Consider the following 23,561-nt stretch of genomic DNA (forward strand, 5'->3'; position numbering starts at 1 on the left):
AAACTCGCTCACCAAAGGCCTCGGTTATTCAGTCAGCAGCCCACGCACACACGCGCACGCACACACACACGCACAGACAGATTGGAAGCTGGAAATGGATTTAAAAGAAAGTATTCTGTAAACTTCTCCCAGCGTACGGATTGCTCCATGTAACTTCTTGGCAACTCAATTACGGGCCAATCAAGCAGCGAGTGATAAAGCTTTTGAGCCTTTGCTGTTTCATGAACCCCCCATCACCCCCCACCCCCTGGCCTTGAACACCACATGTGTCCGTGCAGCACCCACACAATGACTGGCCTCAGCCATGTATCACGTGGTCTTGCTTGCACGTCTGAGTCAGTCAGCACGGAGACAACACAGTGGAGCCCTAATGATCACGCCCACAGCTGCCACTGCCGTTGAGGGATAATTGGAAAATGATCTCTTGAAACTTGTTGGAACACACACAAATACATGAATCCACTGGCTGGCTGTCATTCCCCGACATCCATTCCCACAAACACATGCACACGCACACACACACATACACTCCTGCCTCAATCCAATGCATGTTGCGTATTTCAGTACAGTCGATCTGCAGGCCAGGCTTTAACAGGCTGATGTTACATGCCCGAGCACGAATTGTTCTTTTTCTGCCTCTTCTGGTTTCATTAGTGTGTGTGTGTAGGTGTGTGTGTGTGTGTGTGTGTGTGCCTCACACTGTTGTGTGGCAAGGGGCTTTGAGTCATCTGTTTGCCTAACAACAAGCAGGTAGAGAACATCCAAAACAACGTGCCCGGGAGACAAAGACGCAGAGAAGTTTCTGAGAAGCCTGGCATGTGTATGGCTCAGTGTGTGTGTGTGTGTCCCTCCAGATATGACTTACAGCATGCCCAGAATGCATGGTGTCATTTGTCTATAGGTGGGCTCCAGTCCAAACACACACTCTCATAGGGGAAGTAACAATATGGTGAATGAGTCCGTTGGGTTGGATCAGCAAAGGCTCAACAAGCTGCACATCCCCGTAGATGCTCGATTAGGAGTCATAATTCACACCTCTCCGCACAGTGATTACATCACCCATTAAGCACGATTCTGCCTTTCAGGGCTCGATGACAAATTGTTTATCATCCGAGGGTGATATACCGGCCCGAGATCCAGTGTGCGCTGCTCGCGGTTTCTAAATGTTGGTTTATGTATATAGGTCAGCGAGTGCTGTCCGTGGCTCTGGGCTAAAAGGAGTCCCACTTGCAATCATTCTCTGGGCCTGTTGGTCTTCTCTGTGGTCTTTGTGGTCTGGGAATGGACTGTGCTTCACATCCAAAACGTCTACTCTCCCTGACCCGCGTAACCCCCGGTCTTTCTGTCTCGTTCCTCCGCTTCTAACAAGCAGACATTAATAAATCATGCTTTGCTCATTACCCAGGCCCTGTTATCAGCCCGCGTCTGTGAAATGTATCTAATCTGTGCACTCCTTCGCTGGAGACCCCACGCTTCTGTCCTTCACATCTTCCTAGGCTCGTTTTTTTCCCTTCCTGACCTTCTCCTCTCTCTCTCTCTCTTTTTCCAATCTTCACATCCCGTCACAGAAAGGTGACTAGACGTCCCAGAAGCAGTTTTCCGAAATCCCAAATCCTGTCCCGCATTTATAAAAGATTACATACTGATCGTTGTGTGGAGTAGTGCAGCAAATTGATGAACTAACTACACATCCGTATACACATACGTTGTTGAATAAAAAAAACATGCAGCCGAATAAATTAAACGCTGATTTCGAGTGGGGAGGGAAATTCCAGCAGATCATTGCTGCCTTATGAGATCCAAACAAACCGGAAAGAAAGAAAATACTACTATTATTTATAGGACTGTAAGTCGCCAACCACGGCCACGTGACCACGCTTACCGCCATCCCCCAAATGTAAACCTCTCTCATCTGGTCACCCCACCGTACCAGCTTATCCCTTTTGTTGCATATATTCCAGCATCATTGAATTTGTGGCAAAAAAAATCCCGAAGCCTATTTAACTGCAAATAAAGAAAGCCCGTTTTCAGCCCCTTGTAACGGGCCAATTCACACAGATATAGATTCCCAACAACAACAACGTTCCCAGCTTGCCCAGTGCTGATTAAAGTAATACATCATACGTCTGACCCTCTTCATATTCCAGCACGCTCAGGTTCTGAGATTGTTGGAGTCTGAGCACCCATGAGTGTTCCCAATTAGCCCCGCCACTCATTTCATTCCCAGGGGCTCTTCCTCTCCATTACACCTAATGAGGTCTTTTTCAGAGAAACATCCCACGGCCAAGTCTTCTTATTAGACCTTTTCTTTTTAACATAGACCCTTTCAATACACTCCTTTTCCATTGGTCCAGTTTGGAAATGATTCAGGCTGGCCATTTGTAGACAGATGTGAAAGACCTGCCAGGGCTAATATATGCCGCCACAGGCCACGCTGCCATCGTGCTCCGATTTCCTCAGCCAGCGCTGCCAGATACGACGACGTCTTACCCAGCAGAATTCAGCTGCTGCGTTATTAAATGGGAACCGTCTGAAGCTGAAGGGATTTGATTTTGTCTCTATTTGTGGACCCAAATGAAATCTGGGACTTACTGTACAAGCCCCCTGAGCGTGTAGACAGGAACAAAAGTATTCTGTCTCCGAATGCGACTTGTCTTTTTTGTTACTCTCCATCCATCCAAATCCTTTGAGCAGGCGAGAGAGAGAGGGAGGGAGAGAGAGAGAGAGAGAGAGAGAGAGAGAGAGAGAGAGAGAGCATGGTGGAACCTCATTTATTGCTCCCATCTGTTTGTGTCTTTTTGCTTCTGGAAGTGGATTTTGAGGAGCGCCAACGTCCCAGCTTTCCGTGGCACGCAGATGTTCCTTCTCCTGCTCTTTGCTCCGGGTCATTAAGCGTGGCGCGGTGCTGCATATGAGGCTTCGACTGTGTTCCAGGAGCTCTGCAGAGATTGTTGGTGGCAGATCACCGTGGCTTTGATTTTCTAAAATATGTGCACACGTCCTGTATCTACCTGCTAACACTCACATTCATGGTCTTCACATACCCCGGCACTCCACTTGAGAACACGCCATCCCGTCTCACGTCGACGCCGAAGCCCCTCGTCTCTCATCTTTTCTTCTGGAAACCTCCTTGTTCTCCTGCCTCGCCGTCGCGCGTTGGTGGCTTCTGCACGCAACGCCATTACTCCTCATTAACGTCAGCTGGGCCTGTCAGGGACGGTGCTAACGCTTGTTCAACTCAAGCTCGCTGAGGTAGCAGTGCTTCTAAAGCCTCTCGGTTTCTCACCATGCTCTCCCTCCTTCCCTTCTTTATGGACGAAGGGATGGCACGGTGGGGTTAAGTAGCCTCCGCAGATGTCAGAGGGGGGCGATTTGTTATCTGTGGTGGCTGAAATGATTCCTTGTGTGTCTCGCGACAAACAAAAGCTGACTTCACAATCGGGCTCGTAGGGAAGTTAGGCAGCGTTTACATCATCCAGAGCCAGTTTGAAGGCTTTTCTTACCACAGAAACAGAAGCGTGTGTGTGTGCCGTTTCCTGGCAGTGATGGTTCATGGTTGTGAAAGGGCATGATGTCTGATGCAATTCAGCATCATCTCTCACACACAGACACACACACACAAACAAATATATATATATATATATATATATATATATATATATATATGTGTGACTACACCCAGACACTCGCTCACGTGCCTCGCTGACCCTACCGCCTCCGGCTTCCTCCTTGGGAAAATGTAATAGCCCTCCAGTAATGTACCTCAATTCATGATTACTTCACAAAGCCCTGCATATTTTAAAAGGCACAATAGTTGGTATTCAATCTGTATCTCTCTTTCCTCCTGGCCAATTTTGATAATGTGATTGCAGACCTCGCTCTATTCAACATTCACTTCTATCCAATAAGCCCTTGTCTCCCATCTCAGGAAATTAAGTTGTCATCCTGTGTCTCTTTCATTAATGTGACTATCATTTCATTGCTGTTTATTAAATTCCCAGGTAGCCGAATATGGCCAGAGGTGATTCTCATGCTGGTGGTTATATTTTTAACTCTCTGAGCACATCAGTGCCTTGTTAATACAGGCCATGCATTGAAAGGCTTTTCTCCAAAAAATGATATTTCAACAGGCACTATATGTTAGCCGTGTCTGCTCCTAAACACTAAAAGGGAAAGTCTCTCTCCTGCGCAAAGTTTTTCAGCAGCATTGTCTAACACCTCTCTCGTCTCCTTCCTCAGGTGGACCTTGGGTTCTTGCGGTTCGTCTCGGCCATCGGCACCCAGGGCGCCGTTTCCCAAGAGACCCGGAAGATCTACTTCATCAAGTCCTACAAAGTGGACGTCAGCTCTAACGGAGAGGACTGGATCACTTTGAAGGAAGGCTCCAAACAAAAGGTAGGGGACTCAATCCATCAACTCATTTGTGATTTAAAAATGGCATTAGCCTGCAGAGGTCCAACGCCGTCCTCTTTTGGCTCTAGATTATGAGCGGAAAAAAGTAAAATACTGAAAATCCCCGAGCTCCACATGAGACTCTCAGAGCAGATAATGAAACTTGTTTATTTTTACTTCTGCCTGACCAGCGATCGCGTCATGAAAGCCACCGCTGCACATGTACTGCACTTGAAAGATCCCGTCTCGGCAAAGCAGCCAGCTGACTTGAATTATGGTCCATTCCAAGTTGCCTTTGAGCTCGACAAAAGGGCCAAAACCCAGCTATATGTACTTGAGTCTCTGTCTCCCAACGTGCAATTATACACTTCCCTCTCTGCATGGTAATATACCACTGTGTGTGTATGTGTGTGTGTGTGTGTTTGTGTGTGTGTTTCTTCCACGCACAGACTGCGGTGCCAATGCAGCACTGCAGTAGCCATAGGGAGGATTATGTAAGGAATGTAGCCTCTGTTTTATGTCAGGCACCCTGTCGACTTGTCGTAAATGAGGCCGGGGATGACAAAAGACTTGACAAACAAGAGTTTCAGTTGACGGGGATAGAAGGAGACGAGGAGAGGCTGTCATGTTTGAGCAGCTGCTGGAGGAGTGCCTAGGAGAGAGGAGAAAGGAAAAGGAAGGAAGGGAGGGATCGCATGCTTGACCGGAGCGCCACAGGCTGGAACCATCGATTGCAGATCTGACCAGGTTTTTTCCATCTTGAGGCAAACACCACGTCCACTGTGGGTGTCCGGAGGGTCAGAGAGCCATGTGTGCGTGTGTGACATGTAAATACCACAAGGCCTTTTTGAGTGAAGGAGTGCAAGGCCGCAACAAAAAAAAGTTGTCAACAGCAACAGAGTGTCGAAACACTCGTGTTTGTGCCGCTGTGTGCACAAACCCCTGGGCCTGGTTGTTTCACTGTCCCTTCCAAAGTACACAGTCCCTCCTGTAAAGTGGCGGCTCAGAGGTGCCGCGTGCAAGCCCGGCCTGTGTTTTTTCCACAATCCAAAGTGCTTTTGTGCCATTTGCTAAATGCTGAGCTTGCAGTTTTAGAGTCTTAGCGCAGCTCTGGAAAAAGCCACTTTGCAGCTGGCGAGCGGAGAGGAGACTCGGCGTGACATTTAAGAGAGTGGATGACTTTGCCGCGGCCCCTCAGTGACGCGGTTGACAGGTATTGCCCAGGGACTGGGTTGAAGAGGGACTGCGCTGACTAATGGATCAGACCAGGTGTTGTTTTAGTTCATCCCAAATTGGCTGAACTAGCTAGCTTTCTATCTGCCTGTTCATCCTGCTCCTCTCTGCTGGACTCCTCGCTGCTGGACTCCTCACTGCCCCACAGCTACTCCGTCGGGGAGGTCAGGAGGTCGTGTGGTCACCAGTGTGATTCAATTACCCGGAATGGACTGTGACGGACTGTGGGGAGTTGTTTTGCCGGGTGGCCGGCCTCCTCATATGGCCGCTAGTAAACTGTCAACAAACCCCAGGGGAGAACAGTGGCATCTCTGACCTTTAAACAAGACGCTGCAGTAAAACCTCCACCAAATCTGGTACCAGAGGACAGGAATACGGGCATCTTGAGCCAATCTGGACTTGTCAGCGTTACACATACTGCCTCGGGTTTCACAGCCACAGGCCACGGCCCGGCTGTGCTGCTTCATCTGGCACAAAAGGAAGTGCTAGTTGGATGTCACATTTTAGTCCAATAAAAAGTTTGTTGAAATGTGTCATTTAGATTTTCACGTGTCAGCATCTTGACTCAGTACACAATCACTCTGCTCCAGCTGTTTTTACTTGTTTGTTTTCAGATTTGACAATGCTAGCTGCATCTTGTTCTCATCTAAGGAGAATCTTCCGCTCTCTTGTTTCTTGATTCAAAGCGGCCAATGTCGTAGACGAGCTTACGCCCGGCGTCTCAAAGTGACGTGTCAATAATTTACTTTCCTTCTGCCTCCTTCGCAGGTTTTCCAAGGCAACACCAACCCAACAGACGTTGCCAAGACGATGCTGCCCAAACCCACGCTGACACGCTTCATCCGGATCCGGCCCGTTACCTGGGAAACAGGCATCGCTCTGCGCTTCGAGGTGTATGGATGTAAGATATCAGGTTGGTACTGCTGAGATCCCTGCTGATCTGCATACACGCACACGTCTCAGCTCCATCTTGGCTCACAGCTGGCCACTGAGAACGCTACATGCTTACATTTGAATCGCATACAGTCGCAAATGCAATAATCAGATGATGTCGCTAGTACATCTGCGCGTGCCCCAGTATCAGCTTCCTGCTTGTTGCAACATACTGGGTATTTCCCACTCTGGCCCCAGTTGCACAAACATCTTCCTTCCGCGAGGTGTGAGATGAAGCTCTGCTCGAAGGCTGAAGCTAGCTGCTGCATTATAGAGGAGTGGCACGTGAGGGAAGATTACCTATTTATGTTACCCCATGTTTAGATGTACCTCATTCAATATAAATGGAGGATCCATCTGGAGGGTAGAGCGAGCTGGAGATGGGCGGGACCTATGTGGTCCCATCCCTCCTGATGAGCCCGTCACAGCCCCCTCTTTAGCCACAGCCTGTCTTTTGCTTACAGGGCTTTGATTTTGGCAAAGCTCCTCTCATCTATGCCGTTTTGTCGATGCTATTTTAACGAGCGGTTGGTGTGTGTGTGTGTGTGTGTGTGTTTGTGTGTCGCTCGCTTTCATATGGTTTTTTAACCCATCTGTCTGCATCTCTATGGGTTTCTGAACGTAAATTAGTGATCGCCTGTGTGTTTTGTTCTTCTGTACTTGGATAGGGAGTATATCTCACAAGGACAGCCATTTGTTGTCAGTGTTGTTAGTTCAGCATTAAGCCTTGGATTACAGTCACGGCTCCGGATTAGTTGTAGCCAGCCAAATGTGTGTGAGTGTGTGTGTGTGTGTGTGTGTGTGTGTGCGTGTGTGTGTGTGTGTGTGTGTGTGCGCGTGTGTGTGTATCACATACGTGTGGCTCTATATGTAATAGCTGAGGGCACTGCGGATACAGCAGGGTTACAGATGGGGCGTGTGTTTCGGGCGAGCGACCAGACCGCTGCACAAAGCCTAAACACATCACAGGGCCGGAGTTCACCACAGGGCCTCCGTAAGAACGTCAGCACCCTTGGGTGCTGTGAAGTCACTGCCAGTTTAACTGCATGCTAGCAGCCCAGTCGGGGAGAGAGAGAGAGGGAGAGAGAGAGAATATTGCGAGGCTCTCGAGGGCTTCATAAACCCGGTGACTCACTGTGCTCTACCTCGAGCTATGACACCAGAACTTTGCTGAAAAACCTTTGTTGAAAGAAATTTGAACTTTTTTCTCTACTTTCTGCCCCAAAAAAACCTGTACCACAGTGCACCAAAAATATGAGCTGGATAAGAGTATCCAAAGTAAGCGCCCAACTTCCACTTAAGGTACAGAGACCATATACAAGGCATCAGCTTAGAGCAGGAGCTGCACCCTAGAATGTTGCGAGATTATCGTCATGGTCGCATGATCGTCATGGCCGCTGCCACAAACAGCTACTCATCAATAAAAACATCCGCCGTCCTTGTTGTTTGTAAATACGCCGTGGTGTATAAATATCTCGTATGAACCATTGATGCTCCACCCTAACCCTAAATGCGGCGCACACACACACACACACACACACACACACACACACACACACACACTGGGTGTGTCATTGCGTGCAAGCCATGATCTATGAAGCCTCAATGATCGCAGCTGAAGTCGATTAAGAGCTCCAAATGACCCCGGGGGAGTCTGGACTCGGAATCGGAACCGCACGCCATCACACACGTATACCTTTCTCTCAATCCCACCCCGCACTTCAAAGCCTTTGCTCGACCCGAGGCTCTCAAACGGATTCTGGCCGAAGACGAAAGAGAGAAGGTAGAAAGAAACCCACAAAAACAGTCTCGAGGCGTCTGCGCTGCCCTGTGTTTGAGCTGCGATTCAGTAGACTGCAGGACCACAGAGTCGTCTCCCGGGTCTGCATAGAAGCTGTTTTAGATAAGCAGAGAGAGAGAGAGAGAGAGAGAAACAGAGAGAGAGACAGAGAGAGACAGAATGAGACCTTGTTCTCCCAAGTCTTCACTCCTTTTCTCCCCACATGCAGCCACGCTACTGAGTCCTGCAGCGGTACAGTGCGTACTTTGTCTCACACAGACACAGAGGATGTAATAGGGTCCAGATTTGTGCCATCGTGGGAGCCAGATAGTTAATATGTTATTGCTTACCACAGATCCCTGACTCAGTGTCTCGGGATTAAGTAAGAAAGAATACAAGCTGCTAAGTGTCAGAACTCTCGAGGTAATTACATCACGGTGGAACTTATTTGAGCTCCAATTTATTTTATTATGCCTACTTACACCTACAGAACACAATAAATATGAAGTGCTATAGATTGCTGCTACTACTAACTGAAGGGGAGAATGTGAAGAAATAATTGATTTGTCTAAAGATTGGACTGACATCTTTTTAGTCATTGTGGTCATTTTCAAAAAGATTAACCCAATTCCCTTTTGGGTATACGATGGAGATCTTAGAAATGAAACGGTCTCCCTCACTTCAAAGTGGTCTTGAAGTACAACCAGGTAAACAAATCCTTGAAAACATCATGTCGAAATTCAATGCAAAAGTGTCAAATGAAACAATAGTCCATTCAGGTATTTTTCGGATATGGACCTCCAGCAGTAGGCTGGGCTGAACACAAAAACTGGCACTGGTGGCCCAAAACTGGTACTTTGCTCATTAGAAATGTTGATCGGGTTGTTAATTTGGATCCGTTGTTTTCAGTCATGAGCAATCAATAACAATTAATTAGATAGGACACCAACAACAGCTTAGAAAGCACTGTGCTGGCTATTCAATTCAATTAAATTCAATTCAGTTTATTTTGTATAGCCCAATATCACAAATTACAAATTTGCCTCAGAGGGCTTTACAATCTGTACACATATCTGTGCAGGAGTACGAAAGTGAGAACATATGGAAAGTTAAGGAATTCAGGTTTACACATGCAAATGCTTCCGAGCTACAGCAACAGGTTGTTATCCTGTTCGGCTTTTGATATTGAGGGATGGCATCGATGAGGAGAAAACAGCTGTCTCCCCTTTGAAACGAATGCAAAGAAGCTAAAAAGAAAAAAACATTGAAACCACAGAGAGTCTGGATAGGGTAAGATCAGGAAAGTAGAATAAAGGAGGAGAAGAAAGTCTGGAAATGTGGAACGGAAACAACGAGGTGTTAAAAGACCCAGTCCCCCAGATGTTGACAGCTGTGGAGCAGAAGGTGCAGCAGCAGATAAAGCACAAAGAGAAAGAGTGTTTGTGTGTTGGTATATGTGAGTCGACAGAGGGAGGAGAGGGTGGATAAGGGAGATGAAAAGAAATAGCACTCCCAGAACGTGCAGGAAGCAGAAGCACCAACCAAGAGGAGGGTTTTAATTGGCTGCCTGGAGACAACCGCTTCAGGCTAAGGAATTAGTATGCATGAGATCTGTAGACAGAGAGAAAGAGAGAGAGTGAGAATGGAGGCAGAGATCACAGCAGCATCACAAAGAGTTTGGGGAATGGTCCTCCTCGCTTTGACTTTCACCTCCCCTGTTGCCTCTATGTGAACCTCAAACTCGCCAACTGGACTTGTGGTGTGGTCGATGATGTTGAGCATCAAGGATATAGATGAAGTCTTTAGTGGCTCAACGTCGCCGCAGTTTTTCATTAGTTTGAATGAGAATGCTAAGCATCTTTTTGTCTTGCAGAGTACCCATGCTCGGGCATGCTGGGCATGGTATCGGGCTTGATCACCGACAACCAGATCACCGCCTCCTCCCATACGGACCGCAGCTGGGTACCGGAGAACGCCCGCCTGCTGACCAGCAGGACAGGGTGGACCCTGCTGCCCCAGCCCCAGCCCTTCACCAGCGAATGGCTGCAGGTGGATCTTGGCGAGGACAAGCTGTTGAAAGGGTTGATCATCCAGGGAGGGAAGCACCGGGAGAACAAGGTCTTCATGAAGAAGTTCCGCCTCGGCTACAGCAGCAATGGCTCCGACTGGAAGATGGTGTTGGACACCAGTGGGAACAAGCCAAAGGTGAGAGAGGTTTCCGGTATATTCGATTGATTTTTTTTACAAATCTGAACCCTAACCCTGACTGAAGAACCCTTACTGCTTTCTTCATGTTGAGCCAAAAGTTATTTCAAGGAAAAAAGGTTGAAATTGGTTTGATTTTTAACACCAAAAGATTGGGGAAAATGATTTGTAGACTTGCTACTCAACAATGTCCCTCGGACACATCGGAGCATCAATTCCGATTATGGTGCATTTAGTCAATTTTCACCGGAGCGTTGCGCCTGGCAGTTGTGAGTCATTCAGGAGTCGTTGCGAGTCAATTTCAGCGGCGCTTTGAATCAAATTAGGATAAGCATCTCGAGTCTTTCCGATCCTTCTCCCAGTTCTCTCCTCCTGCTTTGTATTCTGCACGACACCCACCGCTCAACCCTTTCGGTGGATGGTGAAACCTCTCCAGAGGAGAAGGGGGGGTGAGCGGAGCGAAGGGGGGAAACAGGGGAGGGATGACGAGGGCGAGAGAGAAGGGAAGGAACGCGCAACCGAGAGAAGTGACCCAAGATTTATCTGCCGGTGTCGCCGCACGCTGGGAAGACACACGCCAACACTTTCCTCAATGCATACACAGGCTTACCCACCCCTATATATGAACCCGTATATATGAGCACGTACATACACAACCATGCACACCTCCAGGAGCTGGAACAGCCAGTTCCCAATTACAAGCGTCCCTGACAGGGCATAAATCTGATCCAGATGGTCTGATGGTTGATTTATGAAGGGAATAAGGAGGATCCATACCCCCCCCCCCGTCCTAGTTAGCCGCCTCTCTCCCCTCGCCTGAGAGGTTCCCAGCATCTAAGGTGCACCAGGCTCCTTCACGTGATCACACCCATTAATCCACTTCCATCATTCCTCCTTCCCCTCCTTTTGCTTGCTACTCTTGCATCCCGCGTCCTCCTCTTTTCCCTCGTGTATTCCTTTGCTCAAGGAGGATCTGAAGGAGACGAAAAGTTGCCTTCGACAGCACTGTGTGTCGTGCTGTCGGAGCCATGCTTTAGGTGTCAGCGAGATGAGAGAGATCTGGTCATCTTTTGTTCTTTCTTCTTACTCGCGGACACAGCACAAGCCATCCGTCCAGCCCCCCTCTGGTGTTTCGGCAGGCGGGGATGAGTTTGCCTCTGGGCATCTGCGTTTGAAGAGCTGTATGAGTCAAACGCCCGGCAGTGCCATTATCAGCAATACTGTCTTTTTTCTTTTTCACTCACTCTTTCCTTCTCTGTCTTTGTCCCTCCTCCTCCCACCTTTTCTCTCCTGTTCCCTGCCAGATATTCGAAGGGAATAGCAACTACGACACTCCTGAGCTGAGGACGGTGGAGCCCCTGCTGACCCGCTTCATCAGAATTTACCCAGAGAGGGCCACTCCTGCTGGCATGGGCCTGCGGCTTGAGCTCCTGGGCTGTGAGATCGAAGGTAAACTGAAACTTCTATAACAATCCATTGCATTTGGTGCACTCTGTCTCAGGTATCACTTGAGATTTGGTGCAAAATGTACAAAAGAGGCTTTGTTATGTCGACCTCTGGTGGTGACCTTGCTACCTGGTCGGGTTGACCTCGCTAACGGCAGTAACGCAGTAAAGTTACCACCCAGGTTGAAACGTTTTTGCCCACAGCGATGGCATTAACAATGGCGACGCTTTTAACTTCTGCAATGAAAAGTTCAGCCCTGGTGTTGACAATGTTTTTTTTAGACGAACCATTAATTTATTACCCACAATGCAATCCTCACTGGGCACACCTTGACCCTGTGCGTTTGTTCGCAGGCTGCTTTTACATGTTTTAACATCTGACATGTCACACTCAAAGAGGAGCCATCTATCACCTCAGCTGATGAAATGGCTGCAAGTGGCTTGGCTTGTCTTTGCCACGGTCACGGTTATTTAAAGATGCGGCGGCTTCCTGTGTTGAGCCCACAGCTGTCCGGCTCCTGCTCTTCTTTATCCCTACAAGGGACACGTGTCTTGTCTCCCGGTTACATCAAAGCTGCCCCCATAGCTAGCCACTTCACATGTGAAAGCCCACCTGGATTATTGCAGCCCGGCCCCCATCGCACTCTTCCCAACCCCTTGCATGTCTTTCTCCTTTTAAAAGGGCCACACACACTTTGCCATCTTTAAAAGTTAGCCCTATTTTTTTCCCTCACCCCAGCTCTTTATCTGTCTCTCTCAAAGCTGACATAGCACACAAACAGCTCAGCGATATAAGAGCGTGTAGCGCGCTGGCCCTAAGTGGATTTACATATTGGATTTCAGAGAGGCCCATTCCGTTGTAAGCCTCATGGACTCCCACCGGGAGCTTTAGTCAGATGATAATGCTTGTTTTCAGTGTTAATGCCAAACACACACACACATACTCACACACACACACACACAGAGCAACCAACCGCACGCTGCCAAATATGTGGTTACTAGCGTGAATAAAAAATCAAGGCGCGGACACAGGTGCTCGTACTGGTGTGTACAAGCGCTACAAACCATAGCAGGAGGGCTAAATCCTCATTTCTGTGAGAGGCTCCCCTGACGTAGCGCTGACCCAAACCCTGACCCTCCCCACCCTGAATCTGACAGGGCCTGATCTGCCTCATATTTCATCTAGCACAGGGAGAGCGCGAGAGCATTGGCTCACACGCACACAGATATGGTACACATCCATTTTTCAGACACTTTTCCCCCCTATGCCTCTCTCTCTCTCTCTCTCTCTCTATCTCTCTCTCTCTCTTTCCATCTCTCCCCTCTCGATCATTACTCCGTCAGTGGAAACACACATAAGTGTGCACACACACCGCCGGACGGCTGTGCGGCAGCTGAGTGTGGAGTGGATCGAGGGCCATGCCCACATCCAAGCGGGGCGGGGCGGGGCTATAATGATAGGCCACTATGGCAGCCAGGGGCCCTGCCTATAGCCAATCCCAGGCCCCGCTTCTGCATCTTTTAAGGTTTCAGCCGGCCAAGCCCGAAGCGAACGTGCTTTCGCTTCAACTCTATTTATACACCCACACCTCCACAGCATGATAAAATGAGGAATGCTAATAGCTCAGGCCTAGATGAAGCCCAGTGGGTAACTGTGGGCAGACCACACTGAGCTTTTGAATACATATTTCAGTGTTTCTTTCTTTAAATATTTGATATTTAATCTATAAGCAGAATTCAGCCTTTCAGACTATTCCACCTGATGCTAACGCTGCTTGCGTCTAATTATATTTTCAGTGTTTGGTTCTCGGAGAGGTAAATCACTCCCATTTTTGGACAAAAGTGCCAGACAGACAGTGGTCAGACATGCGGTGTTCTGCATTAGCTACATCAGCGCATCTTGTAGCATAGAAATGATTGCATTTTCTTTCTTTTTTCTGTGAACCAAATCAGAAAGGCATTTTCCAACTTAAAAACTAATCCATGACGTCTGCTGTCTCCCTTCTCCTCCGCCCTCACAGCTCCGACAGTCCCACCTACCACGCACGTCTCGAGCACTACTCCGTCGGACGAGTGTGACGACGACCAGGCGAGCTGCCACAGCGGCACAGGTGATGACTACGACGTGACAGGTGCTGACATCGCCCTCATGAGACTGCAACCACACCCCCACTCCCCCACACCTCTTACCCTTCCATCTGCCATGGCTCGCACTCAATCTGCTCCACTTTACCAGCTTCGCCGCTCTCTCTGTTGTGGTTGGATTTGATACCGCGGCTAATCTGCCACCCGCTGTGCCCACTCGCTTGCACGCATCCCCGGGCATGTCGGCGTACACGCCGCTCTAATTATGTGCACCTGTAGCTCCCACCCTCCCCTTTTACCTCCACCTCCGCAAAGTCAAATTAGACGATTGTCACACTTGCTCCAGAGATCGGCGAATCCGCACACCTGCTTCTACCAGCTCTGCCTCTCTCTCTCTCTCTCTCTCTATCTCTCTATCTCTCTATCCTTTCATCTCTCACCCGCCTTGTCCGCCTGCCCCCTCCTCTTTTCCACGCACTCCTCTCAGCCTCGTTTCCCACTAACCCCAGTAACTCTCTAAGCCTGCACTGCTGCCTGCACTCCCCATTAACCAGCAGTCTCCGGTGATGAGCATGGCACCGTTTCAGTCACGTGTTTTGGAAGTATTACATTAAGTGCGTCACGGTGGATACACCGAGACAGGGCCCTTATGCGACCGAGGGGAAAGACTAGGCATGTGTTGGTTAGAGAGATTTAGCTTGCAGGGATACATTAGGTGCATGTGTGCAGTTATTTGAAAAAAGAAATGTAACTCCTGCCATTGCTGGGCTAACCATGCTGATGTGTTGTGTTGTGGCAGGTGTTACCACGATGCCAGAGACCACCACTGCTGAAGTGGATACCATACCAGGTGAGAAAATTACATTATATACTTTTTCTTTCCCCATCAATGGTTCCACATCTTACCGAGCGTCTGAAAATGGAACTTCTCTACGTTTTTATGTTTTTGTTTCAAATTAATTTCCATAGATTTACCATGAGGAGTACCTTAGCTAATGAATGCCAGCTCACCGCGGCCTCCCCCCCACTGCTGCGTGTCTGTTATTAAAGCTGATGATGTGGCCCCGAGAGGCTCCTGCTGACAGGGTGAGGGAGGTTGCGTGATGCAGAGCTAGCTGATGATTAGCACTGGTGCTCTGTTGCTGCCTCCTCAGCATAATCACTAATCACCGGTCCGACACTGACACACACTAAACCCACACACACACACACGCAAAACACGGCACAAAATCAGGGAAGCACAATCCAAATGACCACAGGAAATTGGGTGTGCTTTGGGGTCACTTGCAGGCACACACACACACACACACACACACACACACACACACACACACACACACACATAGCAGGTTGATGAGGCAGTAGCCAGCTGAGAGTCTGTGCCCCAGTCTGACCTTGGCTAATGGGCCATAGGCTCCATCGAGCCCCCTTCACTCTGCAGTCTGCTGGGGCAGCAGCTATGATAGATGAGAGCTGAGGTGTGCGTGCATATTTACGCGTGTATGAACACAACTACATTTCTGTGGGTAAACACTTATCCGCCTGAGTCTAGAACCATGCATGCTAATCAGCTCTGTGCATGCGATTGTGTGCCCGCGTCTGCTTGGGTGTGTGCGCGCCGTGCACTCCAATCTCCGAGGATGTAGTTTCCATTGGCATTCGGCAAGAAAAAGTCTCTTTTCATCAAACAGCCAAGTGAGTCATGTGGCCGCTCATCTTATCCAGAGCTTGTTGGTAGCCTCAGTCGAAGCCTCCGAAAAATGGGGAAAAAAAAGCCAAAGTTATTTTAATTGGGAATGGGAAGTCTCGACAAAAAAAGTGGCTTGGCGTCTGAAATGTGGTCCCACATGGGAATTCCATCCTTTGTGTTTTATGGGTAAATAGAGTCGCTGCCTGTAGGAGCGAGTTAAACCCTTCCCATTATTAAAGGGAATATTGGCTCATACGAGCCGCCTCCCTGTATCTCTAAAGGCATCACATGCTGGAGTTTAAGGCCGTGGCTAACGCCCCAAACATCCCGCTCCCTTGCGTTCCATGGAAGTCTTTCTTTATCCAATTTGAAAAACACTAAAGCCCGAGCTCCCACACAGTTTCTTCAGCGCGGCGTGTGTCCACGGGGGATTGAATTGTTGGAATGGGGCCCCGGCACTGTTACCATAGCTGTCTCTAAACCTCAAGTCTCCGCTCTCATTAAAATCCTGAGCTCTCCGCGGGTTGCTTTGAATGTTGCTTCCTCGACTGGACACCATGTCCAGACCCCATCTTCCTCTTCCCTTGTCCCTGTTCTCAGTGTCCCTCCACACCTCCTTTATATACCCTGTTTCGTTCATTAAAGGAGATCATTAACCGTAGCCAAGGAATACGGTCTCCATGAGGTCTCTGCTGTTGGCTCGCTCCTTTCTCATGTTCGAGCCATAACTGTCCAAAGTCTGTCTCTCCCTCCCGACTTGGCTGTCTTTATCTCCCCATCTACGGCACTCCAAGCTTACGTCTCGCAGTTCTTTGCTGCCCTCTAGTGCTTGAAGCGGATCGGGATGAGTGAACGCAGCCCCAAAGTGTAGCCTGCAGTCATATCATGACAGGCCCCCCTAGGTCATTGTTCAGTTAAAGCAAAAAGCTCTCTGTAATTTTTCGTTCTGTAATATGGAGGATGATGAAACGCGACCTACTGACGCATGATCTTGACCTCTCTTCTACCAATTTGCAGCTTTCCTGTGGTTCGCCTGCGACTTTGGCTGGGCCAATGACCCGTCCTTTTGCAGCTGGACGTCAGAGGACACTGGTTCCAGGTGGCAGATCCAGTCCAGCGGCACCCCCACCCTCAACACTGGACCTAACATGGACCACACAGGTAAGGGGCCCTGCAGCGTACCGCTTATTTGGGCCAAACCTCCTGATGCAGTACGTGTATTTCAACCTGAGAGATTTTTTTTCGTCCGACAATGATACAAGTTATTTTTTTATCCAACAGGTGGATCCGGGAACTTCATCTACACCTTGGCGACAAGTCCCCAAGAGACCGAGGTGGCTCGGCTGGTCAGCCCAGTGGTCAGCTCCCCGGACTCAGACCTGTGCGTGTCCTTTTGGTACCACATGTTCGGGCCGCACATCGGCACACTGCACATCAAGCAGCGCAAGCAGACGGTTGAGGGACCGGCTGACATCCTGCTGTGGACCGTCAGCGGTCACCAAGGCAACCGCTGGAGGGAAGGTCGTGTCCCTGTGCCCCGCACCAACCAACCCTATCAGGTAAATCACAAGTGGTCTATGACGCGTTTAAGCATCTACCGCCATACCCATGCTCTTTCCATTCAAGGAGATGTTGCCGAAAAAAACAACCCTGTACTTTTTTTTCCTCCCCAAGGTGGTGATCGAAAGTCTGGTGGAGAGAAAGAGCTGGGGAGACATCGCTGTGGATGACATTAAGGTGCTCAATGGACTCAGCATGACGGACTGTAAAGGTGAGGCTTTTAGAGTTCATCTAAATGCATTCGGTTTTTTTATCTGAAATATGACAACATATTTTGTATCTGCTGTCGGATTTCATTGGGGTTTCTGTTTGAGCAGATCCTGACGTACCCACTGAGTCGATGCTACCAGAGGACCGCTTCAACGAAATCCGTAAGTCACTTCACACGGAGGCTTTATTCAGCGGTATCACGTTTTTAACTGTTTGGTCACCTCCAGACGCTTCGTAGTTCATGGGATACCTCCCGTCTCATTCTTCTGCGCTTCTGTCCCCCCCCTTCAGTTGAGGAGATCACCGAATATCCAGACTTTGTGGAGACCAACCAGATCAGTGGAGCCGGCAACATGCTGAAGACGCTCGACCCCATCCTCATCACCATCATCGCCATGTCCGCCCTGGGCGTCTTCCTGGGCGCCATCTGCGGTGTGGTCTTGTACTGCGCATGCTCGCACGGAGGCATGTCGGACAGGAACTTATCCGCCCTGGAGAACTATAACTTTGAACTTGTGGACGGTGTCAAGCTAAAGAAGGACAAACTCAACGTACAGAGCTCATACTCAGAGGCGTGAGATGGGACTGGGTGCACTCGCGTGACTGTATGGCGTGCAGAGCTCGCAGAGCGTGCACATAGACTGTCTAGGCATATCCTCTCGTGTATCCACGAGTAACCGGCTCAAAGGACTGCCGACGCCCTCAACTCGCTGGATGAGGGACAGGTTCAGGAACCAATGGGAGGGTCGGCCTCAAACACGCTTTTCTCAGGAGCTGCAGTAAAAAGAACCTACCAGTAGGGGACACTGTGTACAGATAAAATACAGAAGAAAAAAATTATGTACAGATGATTTAGATATTTTAATTTTCTATTTTGATTTTCATTCATTTTTACAATCGGATGCTGGTGTTGAGACCAATTTATTAATAATGTTTAAAGTATTTATCGTTTTCTGGGAAAGAAATGTTTTTTTGTTTTTCTTATCAGTTCATGAAGGCTGTTGTTTATTTTCAAGTTTGAAAGAGACGTATCAAAATCCTAAATGAACCATATCCGGCAAAACTGTAGATTTGCCCTAGCATACAGGGTGTGCCCATAACCCATGGCCCTGAGACATGTACCCTTTCCCCTTTGACCTCTATCACTCTAAGGTGAGGGTCCCACTCATGGCAATGTATATTCTGACAGTGCCTTTAGTACATTTCGGTTTGGCCTCCTCTGTTGATCTGGGTGTTTTTTACTGTACTTGGCCTAAGTTTTGATCACAGGAAACATGATCTTATAAATACCTGCAAAACAGGTTAACAGTCTATCACAGCGCTTTGTTTAGTTTTCTTGTTGTTCTGTCCAAAAACCACACACTGTAAATAAGTGTTAATATATTTTATTGCCCTTTCTAAGAAAGTAAAAAGAAAGAAGAAAAAAAAAGCTGCGGTATCCCTTTTTTCATGGGTTTGTGTGTGTAAATACAATCTTCTGACTGTTCTGTGGAAGGTCCAGTGTTGTTTTTGTATTTTAGATTACTTTGCTGAGACAAGTAAGATTTGTGTGGTTTTACAGCGATTTTCAATGTGCATTCAAGCCATCTGTCATCGAAAACGCCCACTTCATGGAAGAAAATACAGAAAGACGTATGAATCAAAAGGTAGCGGGGAAAAAAACAACGACGACGACAACAACAACAAAAAACAGCTGACATGATGATGATATCTCTGCTGTGAGTTTGACCGGTCACCAGAACACGTTCACATCAAACACGCTCATGTCGACGGCAGAGAAGGAGGTGGTGAAATGTATTCAATGTCTGCCAGCATACCAAAAAAAAACAACAATCATCGCTTTGCTTTCGCTCAGACCGAGACGAGCTCGCCACCTCCGAATGTCACTGAGGAATGTTTGACTGAAGAAGTGCTGACCGGACAATGCAGCTTGAATGCACTTTGTCTCTGATCCCCTTGTGATAGGAGCATATATATATATATATATATATATACCTCTTATATATATATATAAGAGGTGAAACACACTAACTGAAGAATGGTGCTATCATTACTTTGTCTCAACTTGTCATTGTTCACACACTGCATTGTAGCTTAAAAGCCTCTCGGACCGTGGAGGCTTTCTATTCTTTTGTACGTGTTCCACGTGTAGCAGCCATAATGTTGTGATGTCATTACTGGTACAGCGGGTGGGGGGGATCGAGTGGCGTCACCTGAATCAGGTCACCTGGCCACTCCTCCGGGGCTTCACCAAAGGAACGGTGGCCCGCTTCATGGTTCACCGGAGGGGGGGTGTTCTCACTTACTAAATACTACAAGCCTTTCGGTTCCCTTTATCATCACCCACAAAAGAACTGAGTCCCCACTTTGCCCCGGCAGAGCCTCCGGAGAGAAAATGAAGTGGGGGATTGATAGGACGCTCTTAGAGAAGAGCTGTTTTTCTTTTCTCTCTCTCTTTTTACGCTTCAAACTAGTGCAAATTTCACCTCGATGTGAACTCTTCACATCTCCATTGAGATTCTTGTTTGCAGATAGGTGGGTGGGTGGGTGGGACAATCCCCACCGCTAGACACTAAAGGAGGAAGGGCCTCCATGTGAAACTCCCTGTGAGATTGACATTATGGGGGCCCACAGGAACGCCATGGGGCCTTCTCCCGCGCCACAATCAAACAATCCCCAAAACAAAGTGGATCCGGAGAAGGGCGAAGTCTTTTACATGTGCTCTGTCCTTCGTGTGTGTGTGTGTGTGTGTGTGTGTGTCCCACCCTCCCACCCCCCGGTTTACTGAGGACTGTAGCTCCCTGACTGTAGTCTGCTCACTTCGAGAAAACGGATACTGTAGCGTGGACTCAAAAACAAACAATGTTGCACTGATAAATATATTTAAGAGGTTTATGTGTTTATAGCGTTCATTTGCAAAAAAAAGAAAAGTAAAGCAGAAGTCAAAAACACAACAAACTTTTTCATTTATTTCATCTTTTTTTTATATATATATAAATATATAGTTTCAGATTATGTGATATAATTCTGAAATGTAAAAAATATCGAAATGTTTTCATTATTGAAAAAGGCATAAAAGATTTTCCAACAGTAATGTCCCCTCCCCCTCCATTTACATGGCATATTAACGCTTCGTTTTGTACTGTCATTCAAATTTTGTGCAGATTACTTTTTTTTCTTTTCTTTTTTTACGAGAACACGAAAAGAAGACTTTTATTTTCAATACTGCTTCTGTAATTTGCTGTTGTAGGGTAAAAAAAATGAATAAACAGCAAGGCCTTAAAAAGTGTCGTGATCCCGGAACTATTTGTTTTCTTTCCCAGTCCGATCACATCACCGCCGTTACCAGCGGCTCTTTGACGCAACTTCTGTCTGTTGTTGTTGTTGTTTTGCTACAAAGCGATGTGAAGGCACCATTTCAGTCGGCAAGACGGTGATGTAAACGAAAAAGATGTGTAGTCTTTCCAAAGGCATAAATAAAAGGCATCTTCAGATGAAGGAATTGGCTCATTTACTTGGTTATTTATCAATTACAGGGCAATTAAGTTGTTGTGGGAGATTTTTAACTGATTGACTAATTCACTCCCAACAGCATGTCATAAATGGTGATGATGTGAGGACTCTCCACCTATTCAGAGCCAGTAAACGCTGACCACTGATGGGAGCCACACTCTTGGTCCGTCATTAGCAGAAAGTAGGCCGCGTGTTCATTTTCACTGATTTGTGTTTCATCTGAGGAGGTGAGGGCCACACCCCGGAGCGGCGGTTATTTTGGTAGCACGCTGACAGTGAAACGACTTTGACTCCACGGGGATTGTGGATGGGAATTAGTTTCGTAGTTTAATTTGAAAGAATACCAGCCATTATTCTCCGGTGCTTACTGCCCTTCAACATCAGCGCATCTGGGATGAATAGCAGCGATGCTTCGCCCCCATTATCGTAAACAAGCAAATTAGACTGGGAACATCATTTGGCTGCACGTTCTCCACGCGCAATTGAACTGGGAGAGATTTGTAACCCAGCAAGCCCGCTAGATCCTCTCTTATCTCTTCTGAAAGGACTTGGACCTCGCATGTAAATACTCTGACTTAATTCATTCGTTCATTAATTAGGCAAGCAAGCGACGCCTCATCAATCGTTTCTCTTCGTTGCACGCTTAATAAAGAAATAAAGCTCAAAGTGCTCTGGAGAAGAATCCGAGAGCTGAAAGAAAAAGGAAAATGATAAACGTATACAAAGAAACACAGTTGTATGCATTTTTTTTTTTAAAAAAGGTAATTTCACCATATTTTTCAACCTGGCCGTCATTTTGCCAAGTTGTTAGCGTGTAAGAAAAAAGGGAATAATGCCATCATGAATGTGCAATCAGCCACCAAAATTGTTAAATTATTAATAAAGGGGCATTACTTCATCACGTTGTCATAATCCTTCAGGCCTGCAGATGTTAATGAATGGATCCTGGTCCCGGTGCAGGACTCTAGCGAAGAAGTAAAGAGGATCAGCCAGATGGAGCATCCTCTGACTGCAGTTCTCCGTTTTACCACTGGGTGGCTCAGTGGAGCAATGTTGCTACACAGTACAAGTGTCTCATCGACGTGGAGCTGAGTGGCTCTACAGAGAACTAACTTCGGATCACATTTCACACACAAGGCACATCGTTTTATAAAGAATAACACGTTTTTTATGAAAGACAGTTCAACCAGTGAGTGCACGGTTCACTCTTTTTGGAGAGGCACATATTCGACTAGAATTATTGTGCTTGTTGTTATGCTGTCATGACAGCTGTTTGTTCTCAACGTGATGGTAATGACATGGATTGAAAGGAAAAGCAAGAAAAGTGTGAACAAACTTCTATTGCACTTTTGTGGAGGGATTTGTCCTAGTTGCAGTGACCAGAGCTGTCCACAGGGGGGCTCTAGAGGTCACGGGAGCACCAACATATATATGTGCACCTCAACACAATACATCATCCTGAGTTGTGACATATTACACACTTAATGAAAGGTTTAATCTCTTTAAATCCTTCAAACACAAATGACAAAAATGACACCGACAAAAAAATGCACTATATCTGCACTATAACTTGAGCATTTATTTGTTTAGAAGATCCCACGGTGAAGCCAGAAGAGACATTTGAAGATGCTTGGAGTAATATCTTAGCTTTATGAGTGTAATGTATATTGACTACATCAGACTGCCGTTTTCACATTTCTCCTTTCTTCTCACAACCCAATTTCTCAAAACATTCAGGATTGCCCATACGTTCAATGACATGTTCAATGACACACACACACACACACACACACACACACACACACACCACACTACTGGTCTGTACTTAAGACCTCAGCTGTATTATACTGTAACTATAGGTGTCATTCATTCATTTGATTAGATGGATTACATTTGTGAAAGGTATTTAAAAAAACTGAAATATTGCAATGTTCTATGGGCTTACATAGACTTGGCAGAATATTTTTTTTAAATGTAACTGGAACATAAACTTGAATGTTATTGTGTTCTGACCAAGTAAGGCAAATTGGCTTAAGTATGACTTTGCTTTAGGCATTTATAATGTTACAGTTTTTCTCGATTGCTAAAATACAAATCCTGGTTCCTGTAGCACAAACACCCAAACCTTTTCATCATTCCCAGAAGCACACACACATTTCCCATAACCAAAAACACAATTAACCTGTGTCCACACATGCTCTCAATATAATTAACTCAAGTTATCATAACATAAACTCAGAGACCACACCCTTCTCAAGGTGAAAAAACTCAGCCTGAAAATTGTTAACACACCAATCAGAATTGGGGGTCAATAAATAGAGCTTAGAGGCATGCTCATGTCCTTTGGAACAATGGATCCCAACCATGCAGAGGTTGAGAGACAAGAGAGAGGAAGAGGAAGAGGAAGAGGAAGAGGGAGAGGGAGATAGAGATGTAGAGGGAGAGGGAGAGGGAGAGGGAGAGGGAGAGGAAGAGGCAGAGGCAGAGGCAGAGGCAGGGGACAGCAAAGACAAGT

At 47.3% G+C, this 23,561-nt stretch overlaps 1 protein-coding gene across 2 annotated transcripts in view; it reads left to right on the plus strand.

The window, feature by feature from the left end:
- Positions 1-19,027, plus strand: part of nrp1a (neuropilin 1a) — a 53,368-nt gene extending 34,341 nt beyond the window's left edge. The window contains exons 7-17 of one of the 2 annotated variants that reach the window (XM_034560773.1): positions 4,240-4,395; positions 6,394-6,538; positions 10,212-10,543; positions 11,848-11,992; positions 14,010-14,120; positions 14,873-14,923; positions 16,781-16,924; positions 17,045-17,322; positions 17,438-17,534; positions 17,641-17,694; positions 17,825-19,027. In XM_034560773.1, the coding sequence (XP_034416664.1) occupies positions 4,240-4,395; positions 6,394-6,538; positions 10,212-10,543; positions 11,848-11,992; positions 14,010-14,120; positions 14,873-14,923; positions 16,781-16,924; positions 17,045-17,322; positions 17,438-17,534; positions 17,641-17,694; positions 17,825-18,111 (1,800 nt within the window). In that variant the 3' untranslated portion in view covers positions 18,112-19,027. The remainder of the gene's footprint in view (positions 1-4,239; positions 4,396-6,393; positions 6,539-10,211; positions 10,544-11,847; positions 11,993-14,009; positions 14,121-14,872; positions 14,924-16,780; positions 16,925-17,044; positions 17,323-17,437; positions 17,535-17,640; positions 17,695-17,824) is intronic. The other variant, XM_034560774.1, reaches the window with a different exon arrangement.
- The last annotated feature ends 4,534 nt before the right edge of the window (positions 19,028-23,561 follow it).

This window comes from Cyclopterus lumpus, chromosome 20, assembly GCF_009769545.1.
Source record: "Cyclopterus lumpus isolate fCycLum1 chromosome 20, fCycLum1.pri, whole genome shotgun sequence".
In the NCBI taxonomy this organism is placed as follows: Eukaryota; Metazoa; Chordata; class Actinopteri; order Perciformes; family Cyclopteridae; genus Cyclopterus; species Cyclopterus lumpus.